This window comes from Epinephelus moara, chromosome 24 (genome assembly GCF_006386435.1).
Source record: "Epinephelus moara isolate mb chromosome 24, YSFRI_EMoa_1.0, whole genome shotgun sequence".
Classification (NCBI taxonomy): Eukaryota; Metazoa; Chordata; class Actinopteri; order Perciformes; family Serranidae; genus Epinephelus; species Epinephelus moara.
The window spans coordinates 23,841,508-23,861,812 of record NC_065529.1 but is presented as its reverse complement, the minus strand read 5'-3'; the positions used below and the strand labels follow the sequence as shown (position 1 = coordinate 23,861,812).

At 41.7% G+C, this 20,305-nt stretch overlaps 1 protein-coding gene across 6 annotated transcripts; it reads right to left on the bottom strand.

Annotated features, from left to right (window-relative positions):
- Positions 1 to 1,059: 1,059 nt before the first annotated feature.
- Positions 1,060 to 19,687, bottom strand: phf20a (PHD finger protein 20, a). 6 transcript variants are annotated; one of them, XM_050037770.1, is made up of 17 exons: positions 19,542 to 19,687; positions 17,435 to 17,541; positions 15,451 to 15,622; positions 15,087 to 15,207; positions 13,463 to 13,539; positions 12,760 to 13,357; positions 12,558 to 12,608; positions 12,184 to 12,453; positions 11,803 to 11,997; positions 10,806 to 10,901; positions 10,039 to 10,194; positions 7,886 to 8,067; positions 7,673 to 7,772; positions 5,977 to 6,172; positions 5,350 to 5,791; positions 4,133 to 4,313; positions 1,060 to 2,436 (listed from the first exon to the last, which is right to left on the bottom strand). In XM_050037770.1, exons 2-17 carry the CDS (start codon positions 17,515 to 17,517, stop codon positions 2,294 to 2,296), a joined length of 3,063 nt encoding a protein of 1,020 aa, XP_049893727.1. In that variant the 5' UTR covers positions 17,518 to 17,541; positions 19,542 to 19,687; the 3' UTR covers positions 1,060 to 2,293. The 6 variants fall into 6 exon arrangements, with proteins under 6 accessions (XP_049893727.1, XP_049893729.1, XP_049893728.1 ...); XM_050037772.1 differs by having other exon boundaries at positions 15,087 to 15,171; XM_050037771.1 differs by lacking the exon at positions 19,542 to 19,687 and adding an exon at positions 18,453 to 19,467.
- Between the last annotated feature and the right edge of the window lie 618 nt (positions 19,688 to 20,305).

Genomic DNA, 20,305 nt, shown 5'->3' with positions numbered 1-20,305 from the left:
AAAATATCCAGAAAACTCATCTAATATTCACAGGAAATAATCTGCTCAAAATTCATCCAAAGCGCTTGTTTTACACAAACTTTCTGCAGCTATTTTGTTCACTATTTGGGTTAATTGTACAGTTTATCACTTGCACTATACTGTTATTGTCATGCACTGAATATAATATATAGTAGTGGTTCCCAACTGGTGGGTCGCGGTCCAAAAGTGGGTCACGGGTCCATTGTCAATGGACCACAAATGACTCACGAATGTGTCATGTATGAGGCTGAACTGCATGGACCTTTAACTAATGACTAAGAAGAAATCTGGACCCCGTAGCTGGACCAGTTGGGAATCACTGATATATAGCATTCATAAAATATGTCACTAAAGGGTCATCAGTTTACTCAATGATATAAAAGGGAGAAAAGGTTGGGATCCACACAGTCCAACGCCATCAAAATCAAGAGACATCTTCTTTTGACTGACACTACACAAGTTCTTCATGTGCAGTATATCATTTGCTCTGATCTATCATCACGTGATGTTGGCTCAAATTTTAGAGATTAACCGATTAGAATTCCCATCAAGTTTCTATTTTCAATCTGATTACGTAACCGCACAAATCGGCTATGTGATAAAAACACATTACATCAAAGTATGCACGCAATCTCTTTTTTGGGGAGGGGCATGTTTTTTCCACCAGAGATAAGTCCCTCTCGTTCAGACCGCAGCTGCCCAGTGCAACCAGTGCCATTTCGGGTCATTAGCAGCTCTGCTGTGGAGTTAATTGCTCTGCTCAGTGGAATCTCAGCAGGGTTCTCCTTTAGTTCAGGAAAAACTCACAGCCTTCAAAACTACTGCTGGCCCCAATTTCAGTCTGATTGTGTAAGAGCACAAATCAGCGGCTAAGAAAGCATGTTACATCAAACTGAGTGATGCAACCTTTGACTTCACTGTGTGTTAGTGTTACTGCCAGGTTGATAAACAGGATCAGAGGGAGCACTTTTCTTTTTTCCTCAAACACCCGGCATGTCAGAGACACAATGAGAAACCAGCCAAGAATATGCCCGTCGTGATTAATAACAATGATAGTTTATTTATGTACCAGCAAATCTGTTTGCATTGTTTTTGACATTTCCCTGCTTCTAAGCCAGACACTTACAGTACAGTAGCATACAATATATGAGTTCAGAGAATGTTTTCAATAAAGAATAGGACATTTTTTGGATAACATATTTACAAACAAGCCAAATACTGAAAATAAACAGATGAAACAGAACAGAAAAAAAGAAATATACAGGTCTCCTAAGTAGTATTTGTCACCGACAGAGCACAAGATGCTAAGGTTAAGAAAAGACAAGTCCACATTTCAGTTTTCAGTGAATCATGGGTCAAGTGCTACAGCAACAACGATGCAAAGAGTTAATTGAAGTAAAGGATACAGTAACTGACAAACACATTAACTGATTAAACTGGTACACGGATGGGAGGACTGTTAGAAAAGAAGCCTTGCAGATTAAGACAAAACAGAAATCACACTTGTTAATGTCTCTAAAACTGAAAATAAGATGCCTTTGATTCCAGACAAAAATAACTTCACAGTGTAGTAGAAAACAAAACCTTGAGGAGGTCAAACAGAACAGATTATTTGTAGAGACTGCTTCAACAGTGTCCTTACATACTGGATGTCTTCAAGTTAACGTCTGCCCACTCTTACAGTGAGGGTTTTAATGCAACGTGACATGACATGACAGGTGACGTAAAGTGAACTTTGGGACATTGATGCAATAACAGTGACCATTTGAAAACGTGTTCAAGAAACTATTGCAAAGAGGCCGTGTAGGTTCAGGAACTTGATTGCAATTCCGAATATAAAGCTTCTGCATGTAAAGCACTGTGTACTGAGAGAGACAGGGCAACCTTAAGCAGTAGCTCCGACACAAGGCATTCATTAGGTTTAAAGTTGCATGGGAACCACAGAAGTGTAATCTGGTCCTAAGGATTTTCTCCTGCATTTACGAGGTTACTTTTTGTGTTTAATCCTGATTTATGATGCTTTCTTTCCATACATGTTCATATAAATATCAATATATGACACTGGCTGGCTGTAGCATCGGATTCCACCACAGACAACCTTTTTGAGAAGGAGAAACAGCTGCAGAAGTCAGGTCAGAGCGAATGTGCTGAACAATCTCTCGCACTTGCATTAATATCATTATCTTTGCAGCCAGGGACCAGGGAGCTGCCTCTGCTGCACCATCTCTGCATGCTGTGTGGGGACTGAAGCCGCTGCTGTGCTCTGGCGCCCTCATGTGGAGCTGTACAAGGCGATCTGCTGCACCTTGCCCAGCTGTGTCAGCAGCCGTTTCATGCGGTGTTTGAGCTGAGGCAGACGGGCCAGAGGATCGGGAGGCTCCAGCTCCCCGGTGTAGTCCAGCCAGCTCTCTAGCACTGAGGAGGACAAGCAGAAGAAGGACCACAGGTGAGCACATGGTTACACATCATGTCTTTCTTTAGCCCACAAAGATTCTGTCTCTCAAGCACACTCCACAGAGCTGTGTCTCAGTTCAAGACAAAGATAGTTAGAAGCTAAAGCCGAACTATAGGCTACAGATCACAGTGTAAAAGTGAACCACCACATCACTGCTGATCGCCACACAAGACAATGAATATAAAGGGACACTTTGCTGATACTGAACCAGCTGTGTGGCATCACAGTGTGTGCAAGTGACAGTGTTTGGCTTTGATCCTGTGCCGCTGCCAGCGCCCGGACCTCTGCCACCACACGGGCAGGGATCTCTGGGGGAAGTCAAACAATGTTCATCTGCGCACAATGCGATGACACAGAGCTGGCTGAATATCAGCAAAGTGTCCCTGCTTCCCTTTACACCAGGCTAAGTCTTTTTTTCAGTGTTTTAATAATCATTAAAAAGCAAAAGCAGCATGTGTATACATTCAGTGGGCTATATTTGTTTTTTTGTTTTACTGGGAAAATCTGTTGAAGTCCAAAATATTTAAATCTCTCCTGTCATATTGAATATATGATTAAAGAATGTATGAGGAACCAAAAAAACGTTGTGTCGTGTCACATCTGACACTCTGTCCACACTAATCAGACTGGAGATGTAGCCACTTGAAAGATGGGTGAGTTCATACATTTCTACTTTTTTAAAGAACACACATTTTATATATATTGCGATATTTACCAGAAATGACTTTCAATAAAACCAATAGCAAGGAGGTTGTTATTGGCAGTGGTCATAAACCAGAAATTTGTACCTCTGTTTTTATAATTTTTGTAGAAAACTAAGGAGGTATTGTATAGATACCGTCTCATTTCAACTTCATGAATTAACTGTTCCTCATCCACTGCAGCGCTTTCATAGCGAGCGACATAAAAATCAAACTAATTTTGTAGCCAATGCTTGCTCGAGTCACATTCAGTAAGAACAGTGTAAAGCTGAAGGGAGGCTAGTGTAATATTTGTTTTTAAGATTATTTTCAATTAACATTATTATGGATATGAGTCTATTCACGGGAATTATGTTCTTTTCCATAGTAAATTATAAAGCTACATGCCTTAAAGATGTCTTTATATATCTTGCTTATCAACTGCTTTTATGATTAATAAACACATTATTTGACAGTAATTTCTCCCTCTTATTAGGGAATTTTAAATCTACCAGGACATGTGAACCAGCACCAATTTTTTAACAGCAACCCTGCCAGGTATGATGTAATCCTCACAGCCATTTGTGCAGGACAATCTCTGGGCTGTTGCATAATTTCACAAATCATCAAAAGCAAACGTGTTTACATTCATTGCTCAACAACACTTGAGTGACACTGACTTGTACATGGAGGCTCTGTGCTTGACCCACCCTCTCACACCTGTACATTTTTGTAGTTCAAAAGGTCTAGTGTGGGCGTATTGGCTTTTTGCTTTGCAGGCAGGCTTTACTTCCCTCATACTAAGGTAGTAAAAAACACATCAAAGCTAAACACATCAGCTAACATTAAGGACAGATGGACCAGTGATATAAGCAGGTGTCACCTTCACCATTTCTTTTTAAATCTAATCTCAAAGATTCCTACCATGCTAAAGAGACAAAGTCGGTAGCTAGGCCAAGGCCACCGCAGGGCTTACCATCCAGCTCCCTCTCAATGAAGTCCATCCTGTGTGAGACCTCATCCTGGACTGCATCGATGTGATCCAGCAGGTTGATCTGCCTCTGCTGATGCTGCCTGCTGTTATCTGCAGCTTCTCCAGGATCTCTTCCACCCTCTTCCCTAGTCTCAGCCTGGGACCAACAGCCACCCATTGAAACCTGGAGACATTCAGGTGACATCATCAGACAAGATTTTAAACACAACTAACTTTAGACCTCTGTTTCCACCAACTCTCAAATCACTGCACATTAATCATGCACACGAGACATAAACAAACAAAAGGGGTTGTTATGTCATGATTGGAGGTCAAACAGAGGCTTGGCCCAATCTTTTAATCACTTGAGTAACTCAGAAGTAACGTTGCCTTGACAACTCTCCTCCTTCCAATTTAAAATGTTCTGTTGCCCACTCTGTAATCAAGACTGTGCAACTCTGGGGGAGAAGCCACTGATGAGTTCAAAGGAACATTATGACAAAAACAGCTTAAAATGTGCTGCTGGTGCCACTAACAGCAGCAGGGAGTTGTGAAGTTGAGCTTTATAAAAACATGTGCAGTTTTAATCACTTGCCATACAGAATCTTGATTTATTCAAGACTGATTCTACAACTGGAGCTTTATTTTTGTTATTGACTGCAACAATAAGGCATTCTGAAAATCCCAGATTCCCTCCGCCTGTGGCAGACATCTTCTCCCCAGCAAGTGTGATCATGGATACTGTAGCGTTTCAGTGCTATTTGACTGACAGCAGCAAAGCAATATTTGTAATGTGAAGATATAGTGGAGCAGTGGCATCCTCAACAGAAGATGGAGTCACACTCCTTCTGTGTATGCTGTAATCCGAGCTTCCCTGTTCTTTGTTGTGGTGCAGTGCATGCGAGTCCCTGTGTGTGTATCCCTCTGGCTAGCTAAGTGCTTCCATTCTGCACTGTGCTCACATGCTGTCAGCACTGAGAACACCGTCCTGACTCACAGTGGCATAATGGCGTAGTCAGAGAAATGTTTTGCCGACCCTCTGGTTCCCCTTCCAGATTCACACTGCTAAATCTTAGCACCGTTAGCTGCTAGCCACCGGCTAAGCTACCTCCATGTTGTATAATGTGTGCAGACAATCCCAACTCAGAATCATAGATATGCTCTGAATGTCGCATACAGCTCCTTTAAACATCTTTGTCTGCTGTGGACTAAGGTCTTACCTTGTTACTGGTGCCTGTTGATTTGGGCTTGTCTGTCTCCAGCAGGCTCCCATAGCGCTGCTCCCGTTCCAGCAGTTCCTCTGTGCTTCTCATGCTGTCCTCCAGCTCGGAGCCCTGTCGGGTCTCCACCACCAGCCTCTGCTCCACTGCCGGGTAATATGCCCGCGGCTTCTGGTAGCAATGTTCACTGGTAATGTAAGAGTCCTGGAAGGATGGGAAGGGGGAGGAGGAGCAGGACGAAGAGGAGGTGGCAGCTGTAGCAGCCCGGCTCAGCTTCTCCAGAGCATTGGACATTAAAATTTCACCTCGGCTCATGTCCTCATCGGGGGTCATAGGAGATGGGGCTGCATCACTGCCACGACACGAGTCAGAGGCGGTCCGTGACCTCTCCATATGCTTCCAGGGCTGCCGCCACAGCTGCAAGTCCGGGTGGGTATTGCTCCTGAAAAGCCAAAAGGACAGATTAGACCTCTGTGTGACCATCACATAAATTAAAATTAAATAATAAGATATTCAACTGGAACTGAGTGATTTGGACAACTTTAATTTCTGTCACGATCCACATTTAATTTGACTTCAGTAGAACACACCCTGAAGTCTCAGGTCATGCAGTTCCTCTGTACTCACTGTAGGACGTTCATCTTAAGCTGCAGTCCGTTGAGGATCTCTACTACGTGATGCACGTCTCCCAGCAGCTGGTGGGTGGTGGTGATCTTTTTGGCATTTTGGTGAGAGTAGTTCTCTTCCAGGAAGGACAAGCCGTACATGTGACCATTGCTCAACCATTCACGATCATACCAGTAGCGCAGACTCTGCCTCTGACCTGGAAAGAATCAACAACATGCAGTTAAATGTCAGCAAAATGAAATGACTGACAGCAGGTTCTTGAATTAAGCTTTGATTTTTCAAACCATTTGGTACAGCCCTGGTTGGTTGGTTGGTTGGTTGGTTGGTTGGTCGGGGTGTAACAGTTTTTGGATTGGGGGAATTTTGAATTGCATTCCTTCAGATGCAGTGTACAGTCATAACCAGGCTCGGTGCAGCTTTAGCTTGATGTGCAGTTCAAAGTCAACAAAATACTTCACAGTTCAACGTGCTCTGATCATGCATACCAGCTTACTCCTCCACCTTGGCAGAGTGTTTGCTCTTAAAAAAACAAGTTTTTGTTTTTCCTTTAGCAAACACAATGGGCAGCAGTGTTCAGGTCAAAGGGACAATACTTGCAGCTTGTTATTTTTAGTTTCTTTCTTTTTGTAAATCAATGACCTTAAAGGCACTCTGCAGCACAAACCCTCTGTAGTTTCACTGTTTTATAATCTTGAAGGACACATTAATGCTTCAATGTATTCTATTTATTCTCATCACTTTCTATAACTGGAAGCATATTCTGGACTGTGCTCGCTGCACTGTATCCTGTGATACACACTGTTCTCTTTCAGCAGGAAACAGTTAAATATTTTGATGTGTGAGAGCATAAAATCTTGGGCAAGATCCACGTGGACCATCTATTTTTTAAAATGTTGCTGTTCAAAAATTGGTTTTAAAAAAAAGGAACTTAAAAAATTAACACCAGAATTAGCAAAGTTTCTAACGTTCAATTTCCCTGACAGTTTAAACATAAGTTTAAACGTAGACTAGATGACCAATCTAAAAGTAAGAAAAAACATTTAGAGAAGGGTTCAAATTGAGCGCAATTTATCTATGAGGTTAAACACTGTCTGAAAAAATATTGCGTATATTAGAGGAGCCATTCAAAGTCATTAATTGCACTTTTCAGAAACAAAATTGTACTTAAAATGTTGGTAATGTTGGCACGGTGCATTGCAAACATCACTAATTATCCTATGAAACATGACGACTCACTTAGTAAGTAACATTTATTGAAAACAAATCCTTGAATAAATAAATCTTTAGGAGACATGCCTGATTAATACAATATCATTTTGATTGGATGAAAGCAATGGCATAAAATATTATTAATTTCAATATTTAATTTAACCAACTAGTCATTTTGGTGCTGACTAACAAAGGTAATAACATTTAATTCACTATGTCGACTAATCACACACATCCTTGATCAGAATCATAATGTCAAACAGCACATTTGTATAATGCAATGTCTAATAGTTATTTTAAAATATAAGTTTCCATAAAAATCATTAACGTCCACTGATAACTGTACACAGTGTCATTTTACTTATTGCCCACTAGATGGCAGATCTGCAGTGATCTCTACGGGGCATCTCAGAGGATGCTTTGAAGTCAACAAATCCTAATGACATTTTATAATTTATAGCTTAAGGTGGTGTTGGTTTTTCCTCACCTGGTGGGTCTCTACAGATGTAGCAGGTGTATCTGTCTGGAACATTGTCCTCCAGCAGGCCCATGCAGGTGCCATGCTGCCAGCACAAACAGTCTTCACACTGTGGGAAGGACACATTTGTTTCACATTAATGCAACCCTAATACTAAAAACAAAACAAAGCTTGCAATGCCTTAAAAATAGATGTGCTTTATATTAAAAACAACCAGCTCACCTGAATCATGAAGTCATTCTCTTCCTCCACCTCACAGATACATCGCACAATCTCTTGGTCACTTGTATCGACAGCACCAGAGTCCACACTCAGGGGAGGTGTGGTGACATCCAAATCCACCCCAAAGTCATCATCGCTCCATCCACAGCTGTCTGTGGACCAGTCACTGATGCTGTCCTCATCTATAGTACCAAGGACAAACAGAGCTACAGGTTTTTCATGGGAACGACAACAAAAATTAACTATTCCTCCACAATTTAGCTCAATTAATATTAATCATACTGCACTATGTGAGCTTTAATGAGTATTTGTGGATCACATGATGAAGCAAGCTGCAGCAGCAAAGAACAGCTCCGGATTCAATCAATCAAGCATTATAAAAAAATCTGGTCTCATCTGTGACAGCAGCAAGTTTAATTCTGCAGGTCATGACGTGATGAGCAACAACATTTGGAAACAGATACCAGAGGGGTGTAGCATGAAGCGGGTTCAACAGAGCAAGGCTTTCTTTGCCTGAGCTGGCACAACAAAGCCTAAAGCCTTAGTCAGAGATAACAGGTACCACGATAAGTGGTTATCAAGTTGCTTTGTTAACCCAGGCTTTCTTCCTCAGGCTATGTGCGTGTTCTCATAGAAGGGGGCATTTGGTGCATCTTTTGGCTGTCCTACTTCCAACTATGAAGAATATGAAAAATTATTATAGCCAAAAGTAGGGCTGCACCATTTGGGAAAAAAAAAAAAAAAAGATACTGCAAATGTAACATAAGTCGCAATTTCATGGGAATAGTAATTTTTGCATTTCATTTTTCCTGCGAAAAATAAACAATGACGATGTGATTTTTGCTGGGGTCTGTGCCAAGCAAGCATGTTCCCTTACCTCTAGAATGTAATTCTTAGTTTGGGGCATGTTTGCAGCACTAGGAAGCTTCATTTAAAATGGTATGTTGTCACACATTCTACCTTTATCAAAAAATTGCAGCTCCTGTAATTTGATATCGCACTTGGCCATGGTAATATTTAGATTAACTGTGCAGCTCTAGCAAAAAGCAACACTGTTGATGCAATGAAGGCAATAGAGGACTGTTAGTGGAAAAGTAATAACTGTGTAAAGTCTTAAGTTAAAAAAAGTATTTTATCACTCAGTTTAATTATAATTAACGTGACAGCTGCTCATTCTACAGCTATTTAACTCTGAACTTGATGCAGCAGATTTAAATGTTATACTCAAGAACTGTATTCACATTTACAGACACTGTCCCATAATGAAGGAAATGTGGAAATCACTTTTGGTCAAATCAAAGTAAAATTATTTGCACTGATTGAATAACTGTGATGAATACCAATAGACTAATCAATTTTCTAATCAGTGTTCAATTAGCTGTAATATACCAGCAGTGTAAAATAAAAAACGAACTTCAGTAAATCAGGATTAAGGTATGTTGTGCTATAGTTTGAAGGAATTATACTGCATTTCATATGCAACTAAACGTCATCCTGATTAATAATACAGTTAACTATTAACTGTACAATGGTACCTGTGGTTTTATATCAGGTTTTTGCTGTTAGAGCCAGTGGGAACAAACAGACCAGGGAACACCAAAACACAGTCAAAGTACAGCCTTGCAAATAAAATATAACAATATTCTTCCTCAGATTTTCTGCATCACTAACTGAGTGCATACAAGTTCCCGTGGCAACGTGAAGCATACAGTTTGCTGTGCTGTTATTACACAGCTTCGTTCGGTGGTATTACTAATGTAATGTTACGGCGCAACAGGTTGTAAATTGCCTACTGAATACAAGGTGACACTATTTCCAAGGCGCTAATTAGCAAAAGGCTCTTTTTAGCTTATTTCAAGTCTCAACAGAAAATGGTCCCCACCAGGTCAACAATGCGGCTTAAGTTACCATGGTGATCTTGCCAGGTAAGAAGAGAGCCACTTCTGTGACAGTAAAAATACTTGCTTTGGATTTAACTTATCTCACTAACCCACTAATTTGGCTTCATGGTACACCCCTCAGGTGTGATGCACATCAAACTAGAACAGCATGATGGATTGAATCCAGAGTTGGAGAATGGAAGGGAGAGGAAGCCATGTACAGTCACACAGACAAAGTAATACACACACACACACGGTCACAGAGATACCCACCATCCACATGTATCTGCTGTGAGTAGCTGTATCCAGGCCTGCTGGGGTAGGCCTCAGGCTTGTGATTGTGTGAGGGGGGGAATTTGAGTGGCAAATTCAATTTGGACTGAAGACCCAATACTGAGATGTCAATATTCTCCTCACTACCTGTGTAGTCTGTTAATACAGGGAAGGGGGGAAGCAGACGTAGAACAAAATGTCAGCTTTGTAAATGCCAAACAAACGCCCATCAGGAGGTGAAAAACTGTGGCACAACAAACATGGACAAATAAATGGCTCAAGAACATTCAGGGACAATCAATCTGATGAAATCCACACGGCCGTGTTTCAGGCCTTTTAATAGCATGAAATAACCAATGTGGAATGTAACCTACAGTATCTGTGTTCATGCCAAACATACTTTACATACATGTGAGTGCCAACTAGGAATACAGTGTTGGATTTGTGTTTGGATTAGTCAATATCAGTGCCACAACAACATCTGGCTTTTTATCACCAGTGCTGTCAGAGTTGTCGTATAAGAGAGCAAATGCAAGCTATGGTGTAGAAGAAATGAGTTGGAGCTTTCTGATTGGCATAATGGAGCAACAGAGGCCAACAACAGATGTAACACGTTTTCCCACACACAAAGGCTCAGCCACCACACCAAGAGGAGTGAATGGAGTACTTTATGCTTTGCAGGCTAGCCATTTCCACGATGTCACAGTGAGTGCACATGCAGAGCAGCAGATATGTGACGAGGCCCGGTGCCCGGGACCCCTTCTTACCGGACTTGGCCTTCTTTTTCTTTTTCTTCTTCTTTAGTTTAATGCGGAGGAAGTCCTTCTGTTTCGGTTTCTCTTTCAGTTTGTCTTTCACTGACCCTGGGGACCATTAAGAGTCGAGAGTTAAGACTTGTGTCTGCACAGCAATCACACCAGGTTGACTTTTCTATAAGTAAAATTGTACTGTAAGAAGGGAAACTAACAGTAAACAAGAAGGACTCTATGTAACACACAATGCAGTCATTTTCTAGCTTAAGTATACAAGGTGTAATTTTCTGCTGCTGGGGTTCTCTCAATCAAAACAATAACAATCAAAGATGGAGCTACGGTCTCATTGCAGTTAGTTTCCCCTGGTTAAGATTCCAACAGTGTTCAGTGTTCAGGAGGTTTTCACCGGTTTCTCCGATGCTGTATGGCTCGTCGCAGAGGGGCTACTAGCCCAGCTCCTGCTAATTTGTGCCAGCTTGTTTCACAGATAAATTAAGATCCAGATGGTCAGGTGGTTTTTACCAGGAGCCGAATTATCCGCTGAAGTCTCTTTCTCTTCAAAACAACCTGACCCAGTGATTTACACTGGTAAAAACACTGAATAAAGCAGTTTCACATTAAAAATGTTGTTTCTCTGATAACTTATGATCCAGACATCTGTCATCCAGTTAAAAACAGACAGTTAAAGAGGACTAAGATCTAAAAAGGGAATCGTATAGATGTTGCTTTAAACAGCATAAAAAGTCAATTTATGAAAGCTTCTGGGAGAAAACCACAACTCTACACATGTGCAAAGGGGATATGACGCTACTGACAGCTGACAGCAACCAAATGACACAGAGCCTGTCCTTGAAAACAACAGATTTCTCTGGGCTTGAATACAGTTTAAATGTTTGAGATAATGTCAGGATACAACTCAACAAAATACATAACAATCTCCAGTTGTTTTTAGGCATTTCAAGGCAGAGGAGTTACATTAATAAACAACACCCTCATACTGCATGATACTGACCAATGTCAAAGCCGCTCTTGTCTGAGTCCTTGTCCTGCTGCTGGCATCCATTCCTGTCCAGCTGGTTCTCCTTGCTCTTCTCCCTCAGCAGTGCCCTGTGCTGATGGCTCTGGGTGTTGACTGCAGGCGGGGCTGATGTGCGCCTGCCTGCAGTCTTCACCTCGCCACGGGGAGCTGCAGTAGGCCCAACTGAGTCTGAGAAAAATCAAAGACCAACTATAAGCCCTAGGCTCTGAAATATTTGTATGGCTGGAAGTGAAATACTTGTTTTAGAAGTGTATGATTAGTAATTAAAGCATTTCTGATTTTGTAGTCACGTAACATGCATTTGTTTGAATTGTAGAAATAGCCAGTTTCTAAAAAAACTCAAGAGGAGCTCACGCATAGAAGCAGAGATGGTGCGCCTTCTCTTCGGGCCGTCCAAACTGGTAGTAGTAGCCTGTTTCTCAGAGGCCCTGGTCTGGACACTCCTGGTGGGGCTGCGCTCCCCCTCCGGAGGCTGCTCCTCGCCATGATAATATTTCATATGGTAGTGCAGCAGCTTGGCCTTACGGAATGACTTTGTGCAGCCGGGAGCGCTGCACTTGAATGGGTTGTGGTCGAGGTTGATGGACAGGACGGGGGGAGGTTGGTTTTTGATAACTCGGTACACTAAAACAAGGAATAACACAAGTGAGGTGTGTGAAGAAAGGACATCAAAGAAGGAAACACAAGTGATGGCTGTATTTGTTCACTAAGTTTTGCTTTGTACTCACATGGTTCTCTGCTGAATCTGTTGGGGTTGTGGAAACCCTGCTTCCTCACCGCTACCAAAGGCAAAAGAAAGAAATTCATTTATTCACTTAAGTCTTGAAAACATGCCCAGATGCGATGTGAGATTAACTACACCCAGTAACTAATTTTCACAATCCTACAGATCTGATGACATCTCTGCTAATTTACTTCATTAACACTTACGTTTCACAGGCTGAGGTGGCGGCACGTCCGCCGCAGGCTGAGAGCTTTCTGATTGGACGTTTGGCTTCTGCTCCACATCTCCATTGGACTCTGTGGTTGTCATAGTGACAGGCACCTGCTCCATCTGTGCTGACGTCTGAGTGGGAAATTCTGTGTATGGCTTCGGCGTCTCTGTGTATGGCTTTGTTCCACTCTGTTCTATTTCCTCCTCTTCCTTCTTCACCTCTCCATTTACGTGACACCTTTTCTCATTATGCTCATCATCCTCCTCCACCTTCACCCCATTCGTGAGTCCTGCCCCCTTTTCTACATCCCTGGGCTTGTTCTGGTCTGCTTGCTCTTGTATTTCCTCTTCCTGTTTGATAGTGGGTGCAGCCTCTACCTCACCGTTTGTTTTCTTGCTCTTCTCATTCACCATCCTCTCTTCCCGCTCCTCGTCCTCACTGTTGCTGTCCTCCTCCTGGTCAGAGGTGCTGCGTCTGGCTCGCTTGTTCTTGGGACCACCGTTCTCCTGAGGCCTCCTGTCTCTGCGGGTCGGGGCCCTCCTTACCATGTTCCTTTCGGTGGACCGAGATTTCCCTCCACCAACACCACCTCTCTATTTGTCAGCAAGACAAAGAGGAAATTAGGAAACAATGGCACATAAGACAAAGACTACATGCTTTAATTATTCTGGATGTTCATGCTCACTTATTACATTTACCTCTTTAATAAAAGGCTTCACGTGTATCCCCTTCACTGTCTGGATAACTCCATCATAGAACTTCACAGTGTAGGATGCTGACGGGGGAGAAGATAAACAGATGTAAAACATGTTTCACACAAGATCCAGCTGCTAGTCGGGTAGCTGATGACGGGAATAGTTTTTAAGCTGTAACGACACTTCAATTGTTCATTTTGTTGTAAAAGCCTTTAAACACCAGAGGCATTTCTTTCGTGCAAATTCTCGTCAATTTTTCCTCCCCGAAATGTTGTTTTTGATATGATTGCTTTCACACAAAATACAAATATTAGGTGGTGAAAAAGAGACGTCTTTTTTTTTGGAATGAGGTACATTTTTATGAGCTTTCGCAACACAATTAAAAGCATCAACCACACGTCACAACGTCACGACAGTGGCAGACCTATCGATCATTTGTGTATCTCAGCACCTTGTACAATATGACAAAGGACTACAGACAAAGAACTCAAGGACATGTGAAGTAGAGGTGGGAATCACCAGAGGCCCCACAGTATGATATTATTATGATCCTTGAGTCATGATACATCACAAATGTTTTGTGATATGCTGCGTATTGCAATAACATATGTTGAAATGTACTGCATTTTATTACCTTTTTTTTTTTTTTTAATTAAAAAATGCAAATAATGTCTCCAAAGGAAAACTTTCCAACATCCTTATTATCTCATGATATAAAGCTTTCATTCTGTTCATCTCACGTCATTTTTATTTCAGCAATATGTATCCAACAGACTGAAAAAGCAATGGATTTTAGTGTTATAGGAGGCTACCAAAAAGATGGTATTACCAATACTAATAATTTAAATAATTAAAAAAAAAATCAATGCTTGGCGTTCTCGAGTCGATACACGATACTATGCTGTATCGATCCCCATCCCCCAACCCCTAGTGTGGAGTAGCATTATTGAACAACATGGACGGTCCATAGTCTGAATCAAGACAACAAACTTTATTACTCTTTTCAACTTCAACAAAGGCAGCACATGCAAGATCCACTCCCTCAATCCTTACGTTCCACAATAAAAGCCCTTGACTTACACACTGTGTAAATCTTTACCAGAGGCAAGTCAAACTCCTTCAGGGCAAATCTGTTTACACCTTTTATTGAACACATGTTGGAACTGTCATGAATTTGTAACGCTGCCAATATGAATGGTTTGTTGCAAAATAATCGCAGGCGAGTAATTCACATTTTTTGCCATTTATTCGTCACATCCTGTGTATAAAGGCCTCTTGTGAGAGATGTACCCCTATTTAGAGTTTTGTAATTGTGCATCAAACAGATCTGTCTTCACAGTTTCTCTTTGCTGTGCCAGTGAAAGAAAAAGCCATATTGATGTTACTGAACACCATTCAACACCACAGCTTCCCTTTCGAAAGCAAAAGGGAAACGAATATTTTAGACCGCCGTATGCTCCAGTTCATCTCTGAACTGGAATAGCTTGTATTAAACCCATCTAATTTGAATAATCAAACTAAAATCTTTAACATCTTCCAAAAATAATCTTCTTAAAGTTATTGTGATCATTAAGTTCAAACACTATGGATCTAAACATTAAAGACAAAGATAGCTCTTGATACTCACCATCTTTATTGACAGAAATGACCTTAGCGGGGTAAAAACGGCAGTCAGACCAGCTGGCCAGGACCTTGTCATTCACATGAAAGCCCTGGAGGGAGGAAGGAGACATTCGATCTGGAACATACTGGAGGCATGTTGTCAGAGTTTAATGAAAGGTGGAGCTGTTAAATTCTTACAAAACCATCATTGTTGTTAATTCTTTTTTAAAAAAGACATGGTGCTCAATTTTTTAGAAAGAGATAAAGAACTCTTTTATGCAGAAATACACTGTGAAATATAGGCCAGAGGCATATAAGAGAGAGGCAGAATTTCAAATTTCTCTATGCGACAGAAGTTAGAGCAAGCATGAACAATGTTCTTAGCTTACAGGTACAGGAGCGTCGTCCTGCAGGCCCTGCCGCCTCAGCTGAACCCTCTCCACGGGTCTCAGGTAGGGACTCGTCCAGTCAAACCATTCGTCGTAACGGTGACTCCACTGCCGGTAATGGATTAGTACTTTTTCACCTTCAAAGTCAATCTTCTCTATGTTGGCAGCATACCTACATGACAGAAGAATATCAACAGTGTGTGATTGGACAGGGAGAGGTTTAAGTTCCTTTTCCACTATTTCAAACAACTGAGGAACGCAAGTAAGTGAAAATGAGTAAATTTCGAAAATGTCAAACGTAAAGAAGCCATGAATCATGAAACTCTTTTTAACTTAAGAGGATGGTGTGCTGGGGGTACTGTTGAGTATTGACACATGCCACTGTAATGTGATTACTTTCTTCCATTACAAATTCAGTACAGCATTTAAGTTAGAGCCTCGAGAGACACGCCAAATTGCTGGCGATGCAAGTCAAAAGAAGGCCACCTAAGTCATGTTTTATAATCTTGTGACAAAGTTTAAGAATTTTGGGTCCAGGATTTATGATAATCTCTGTGAGACTTCAGAGGCCCAAATTCTGTTCAGCCCCAGATTATTTGTTTAAGGTTATGGGAAAAGACGAACACATTCAAAAATGGGTCCAAACAAGTATTATGAGTGATAGATTCTTCTCTGAGGATGGATGACTGAGAGGGTGCCTTAAGCCCACAAATGGGCTGCAGAGACAGCAGGAGTGGCAGCAGTTGAAAATATGTCCCATTAACAATTTATAAAATTGGATGTATGTATTAGAAAATTGGGCAAATATTAATGAGTTTTTGGGGGGCCACTGACATGGTTCACACTTTGTGGGGAGTTGCATTTTTATATTTAGTGTAGGGCTGCACAACTAATCAAAATATTATCAACATTGCAATATGGTCAGGCAAAATATTCGAATAGCTGGAGCTGCAATATTTTGATGGGGGTAAATGTGTCACAATATTATAATAAATGAAGCATTGTGGTGAAGCATTGTGGTGCTACAGAGATTCCCCGACCTACAAATCATTTTCTAGACATAAGGGAACATGCTTGTTTAGTACAGATCCAGCAAAAATCCCATCATCATCATTTTAATATTTTTTTCAGTGAAAATGAAATGCGAAAATGACCATTCCTACTCAATCATGACACATCACAGTCGCAATATCTGTCAAAAATAATCCCAATATGACAGTCCTAGTTTAATGTCTTCGTCTATGCGTGGACAAAATGTGGATTTGTTTTTTACTTGTTTACTACTGTTTTGCAATTGTTCATTTGTCGAGTTCTACCTTGTTTTAAATATCTGTTTCCACTGTATATGAGGGAGCATGTTTATGTTGACAGCCAAGGCCAGCTGTGTATGTAGTGATGACATGTTGGGGGATTCTGGGTGGGGGGTTGGTATGTATATCTTGTGATAAATTTTGTGTTCTGTTTAAGAAGTAATAAACAAACTGTTAAATAAAACCCTGCAACCTCCAGTAATATGCAGGAGTGAAACAGGGGGACCAACATCAACTGTATTTTTTATATGTGTCCGCCAAAGGACTAGGCTGAGTGTCCCTACAAGAAGGTGGCTCATACAGTTGTGCTGCAACACCAATTTCACATAGTTTACTTTAAAAAAATTCTATGGTACCAACAACAGTCTTGATTTCTATCCTGACCATATTGCAGCTATTAAGAAGATTTAAATTATGATTAAACGGTCACAGTTTAAATCTACTATCCTTCATTAACAATCCAGATCAAAGGCTGCTTGAGAGCACACACCCATCACCAGCTGTCATTGGCTGGCAAAGGAGCAGTGATTTCTTCACTCTGCTCTTAATCTTTTAACATTTAATGCAGAATAGCTAAGACTGGCCCGGGATGGAGAGTATGAGGGTATATGAGAGAGAGTAAAGGGAGTGAACAGTAACAGGGATGGGGAGGAATGAGCGAGGCCATGACTCACCAGTTTTTGAGGCTGTCTCTGGCCTCAAGCTGAGCTCCCACCTCAAAAGATATCCCTCTTCTGTTAGGGGGCGTCTTACTCATACTGCCCACATCAAGGCTCCCTTCCTGTGCACACACATACACATACAGACACAATAACCAATAAACATACCAATCAAACCTAGACCCATATGACCTTGGGTACACTACTGAGAAAAACATTGTGCCTAGCCAAGAAGAACACAATGCACATGACTATCAAGGAATTTACAGACAGTCTTGCAGTCAGCCTCGTCTCTCTCAGGTCAGCACTAATCATTATTTTACCAGGAGACTGTGGCAAATCACAGCTTTGCACCCGAGTAGCAATTTTGGCATTAAAAGGCGAGTAGGGCACTCCCATTGTATGACAGCAGAACACCAATGCAGTCCAGGCTGAGAACAGATATTACCAGTGTAAACATACACAAGCTACAGATTACATGTTGTAACATAGTGCAACACGGTGTAAAGCAAAAACTGACATTATACGGGTGAGCCATGTACCTCAAATGGTGATGAAATGTGCAACTAATACCAGATGTTCAGTGATGTCTAAAAACGACCTCTATGGGGATTTTTAATCAAAATGAGCAGTATTTAAATATCCTGTATTGATTTTACTTCCTATCAAGAACGCACAATGAGAGGAGGTAGAAAAATGACTACATAACTTGATCATGGCTTTAACTTCCTACCCACCAGTACAGTCAGCAAGCAATCATGCACCAAGCTAATACTCGACTGATGAACAGTGTATTTTGTCTTAAATTGGGTCCTTGTCCATGCAGTCTCATCAAACACAGCCCCGTAGTCTGCTGCTGTCAGCTGAAATAAAGGGCTTGGTTCAGGAGGATGATCGTTTGGTCTTGTACAGAAAATGTTAATTCCCTCCCGATAACGGCGCCTCCTTTGTCAGGCACATACAGGGTAACATGAGATAACGGCGCCCTTCATTACCAGCTAAACGATCTACATTATAAATTACAATGTCTTACTTTTGTCCAGGTTATAGCTGACTCGGTTCACCATAGCGGAGGCAGTCGGGAGTTATTGGCTTTCCGTGCAACGTACAAACCGGATATCTTCACACTACTCGGCCCACGTGTTTTCTGCTCAGGCGATTTCACGTATAGACACAATAGAAGACAATGGAAAAGACCCCCATCATCAATCGTCTGCAGCAGGCACATACCCAGCACGTTAGCAAAGAGGAAACAATATCCTGGTCAGTAAAACTCAATATGTAAGATGAAACTGTGCGTTTTTATGGCCTGCATAAGGAGCCAGACAGACGACAGCGACACAGGCAGGGCGCAAACCGGGAGTTGGTGATGCAACAATCATGAGTCAGGAAGCGGGTGATGGTTGTAGATTTAAATAGTAACGTTACCAACAAACAACGATTCACTTAATCGTAGGTTAATGTTTTATAGTAATAAGTGGCAAAAAAGCATCCCACACCCTTTTAATTTATACGTATATTTCACAGGTCTTTAAATTGTGTTTTCATAGATTACACGAGGACACGTTGCCTCACGTTGCTCCTACTATTCTCCTGTTGACCACTTCTTCTGCTAATAGCACTTTATTGTCCAGTGTTTTATAACAGTGGGCGTAACGGTAGATGATTACGTCAGCGCTTTAAGCAGATATGACTGGTCGAACGAGTCTGCTATGGGCGGGATACTCGCATCTGATTGGCCGCGCAGCTGTCACTCACAGAGCTCTTCAGGGCCTCGCGCTAGGCCTACTTTCTCAGACTTTTCGTGCTGTGAACGAGCAGCGTGGAAATGCAAAGCATTAAACTTCCCTAACTGAGAAACCACGGAGCCATGTAACGGCACCCGGTGAAAAACGAACATGACGAACAAGAGGCACACCGTAGTCACACGAATAGGACCACGAAATGTACAAACGTTACATTTTATTACCTACTTCGTCACGTTTGTTTTGAACTCAAAAAGCCGACATGCGGCACCACACCATCTAAGCTGTTGACGCATCCACCAAACCGGCCTCGTTCGCGATGTTATTCGGGGTTATAAACTCCGGAGCGATGGGGAGACAAGATTTAGGCTTCCTACCTGTTCTCCAGTCACTCTTTGTCCGGTTGGGTGTAAATGTGTGGAGTAATCCCTTTAAAGAGCAGGTCCCGCCGCCTCCGCCTGTCTGGACCAGATCACGCAGTTGAATTTCTCCCAGATGCATTTACCACCGGCGCGCGGGCAGTGTGGCGCTACACTGCGCATGCGCCTGCAACGACACAGGGCGCTTCAGTATCTCTCTATCATTTATCACCTAAATACTGCAAAAATATGTTGATTTTAAAATGTCTTGTTTATTTCTTCCCATAAACATGTAAATATTTGTTAGTCAAAGCACTTTAAATATATTCTGAATGGACCTAAATGAGCAAATCAACCTTTTAGGACATAACCTGACTCTAGTATCCTCACCAGTTGTATTAATCAAACTGAGAACAACATTATTATTTGCTTCTTCCTACATATGTAAGTGAATAAAGGCCCTGACCAGCTTATAAATCACTGTTTACGCCTATATACAATATACAAATCACTGGGCGCATAGCTCCACCCACCGTCCACCCATGGGAACTGTTGTTTATTTACAGAAGTGGAGGGTGACCAGGGTGAAGTCTGTTTACCAGTGAATGGGTTTCAGTTTGTCCACCATTTTAGGCAGGCATTAATGTCGGGGGGGGGGGCACAGGGAGCAGAAATAAAGACATTTCCACCTGAAATTTATGCAGAGAAGGCACTAATTGGGATGAATGGTGGCTCATGGATGATTGGAAGATTTCTCCCTCCCTGGAGCGGCCCTGGATTTC

What these genes read in the sequence shown, in the direction of transcription:
- phf20a (XM_050037770.1), bottom strand. Translation starts at nt 17,517, where the DNA reads ATGAGTAAGACGCCCCCTAACAGAAGAGGGATATCTTTTGAGGTGGGA. An exon ending in CATTTCTGTCAATAAAGATG is followed by an intron (nt 13,540 to 15,086) that starts GTGAGTATCAAG and finishes CTCCCCCGTCAG; the next exon opens with CATCCTACACTGTGAAGTTC. An exon ending in CAACAGGCACCAGTAACAAG is followed by an intron (nt 4,314 to 5,349) that starts GTAAGACCTTAG and finishes GAATGTCTCCAG; the next exon opens with GTTTCAATGGGTGGCTGTTG.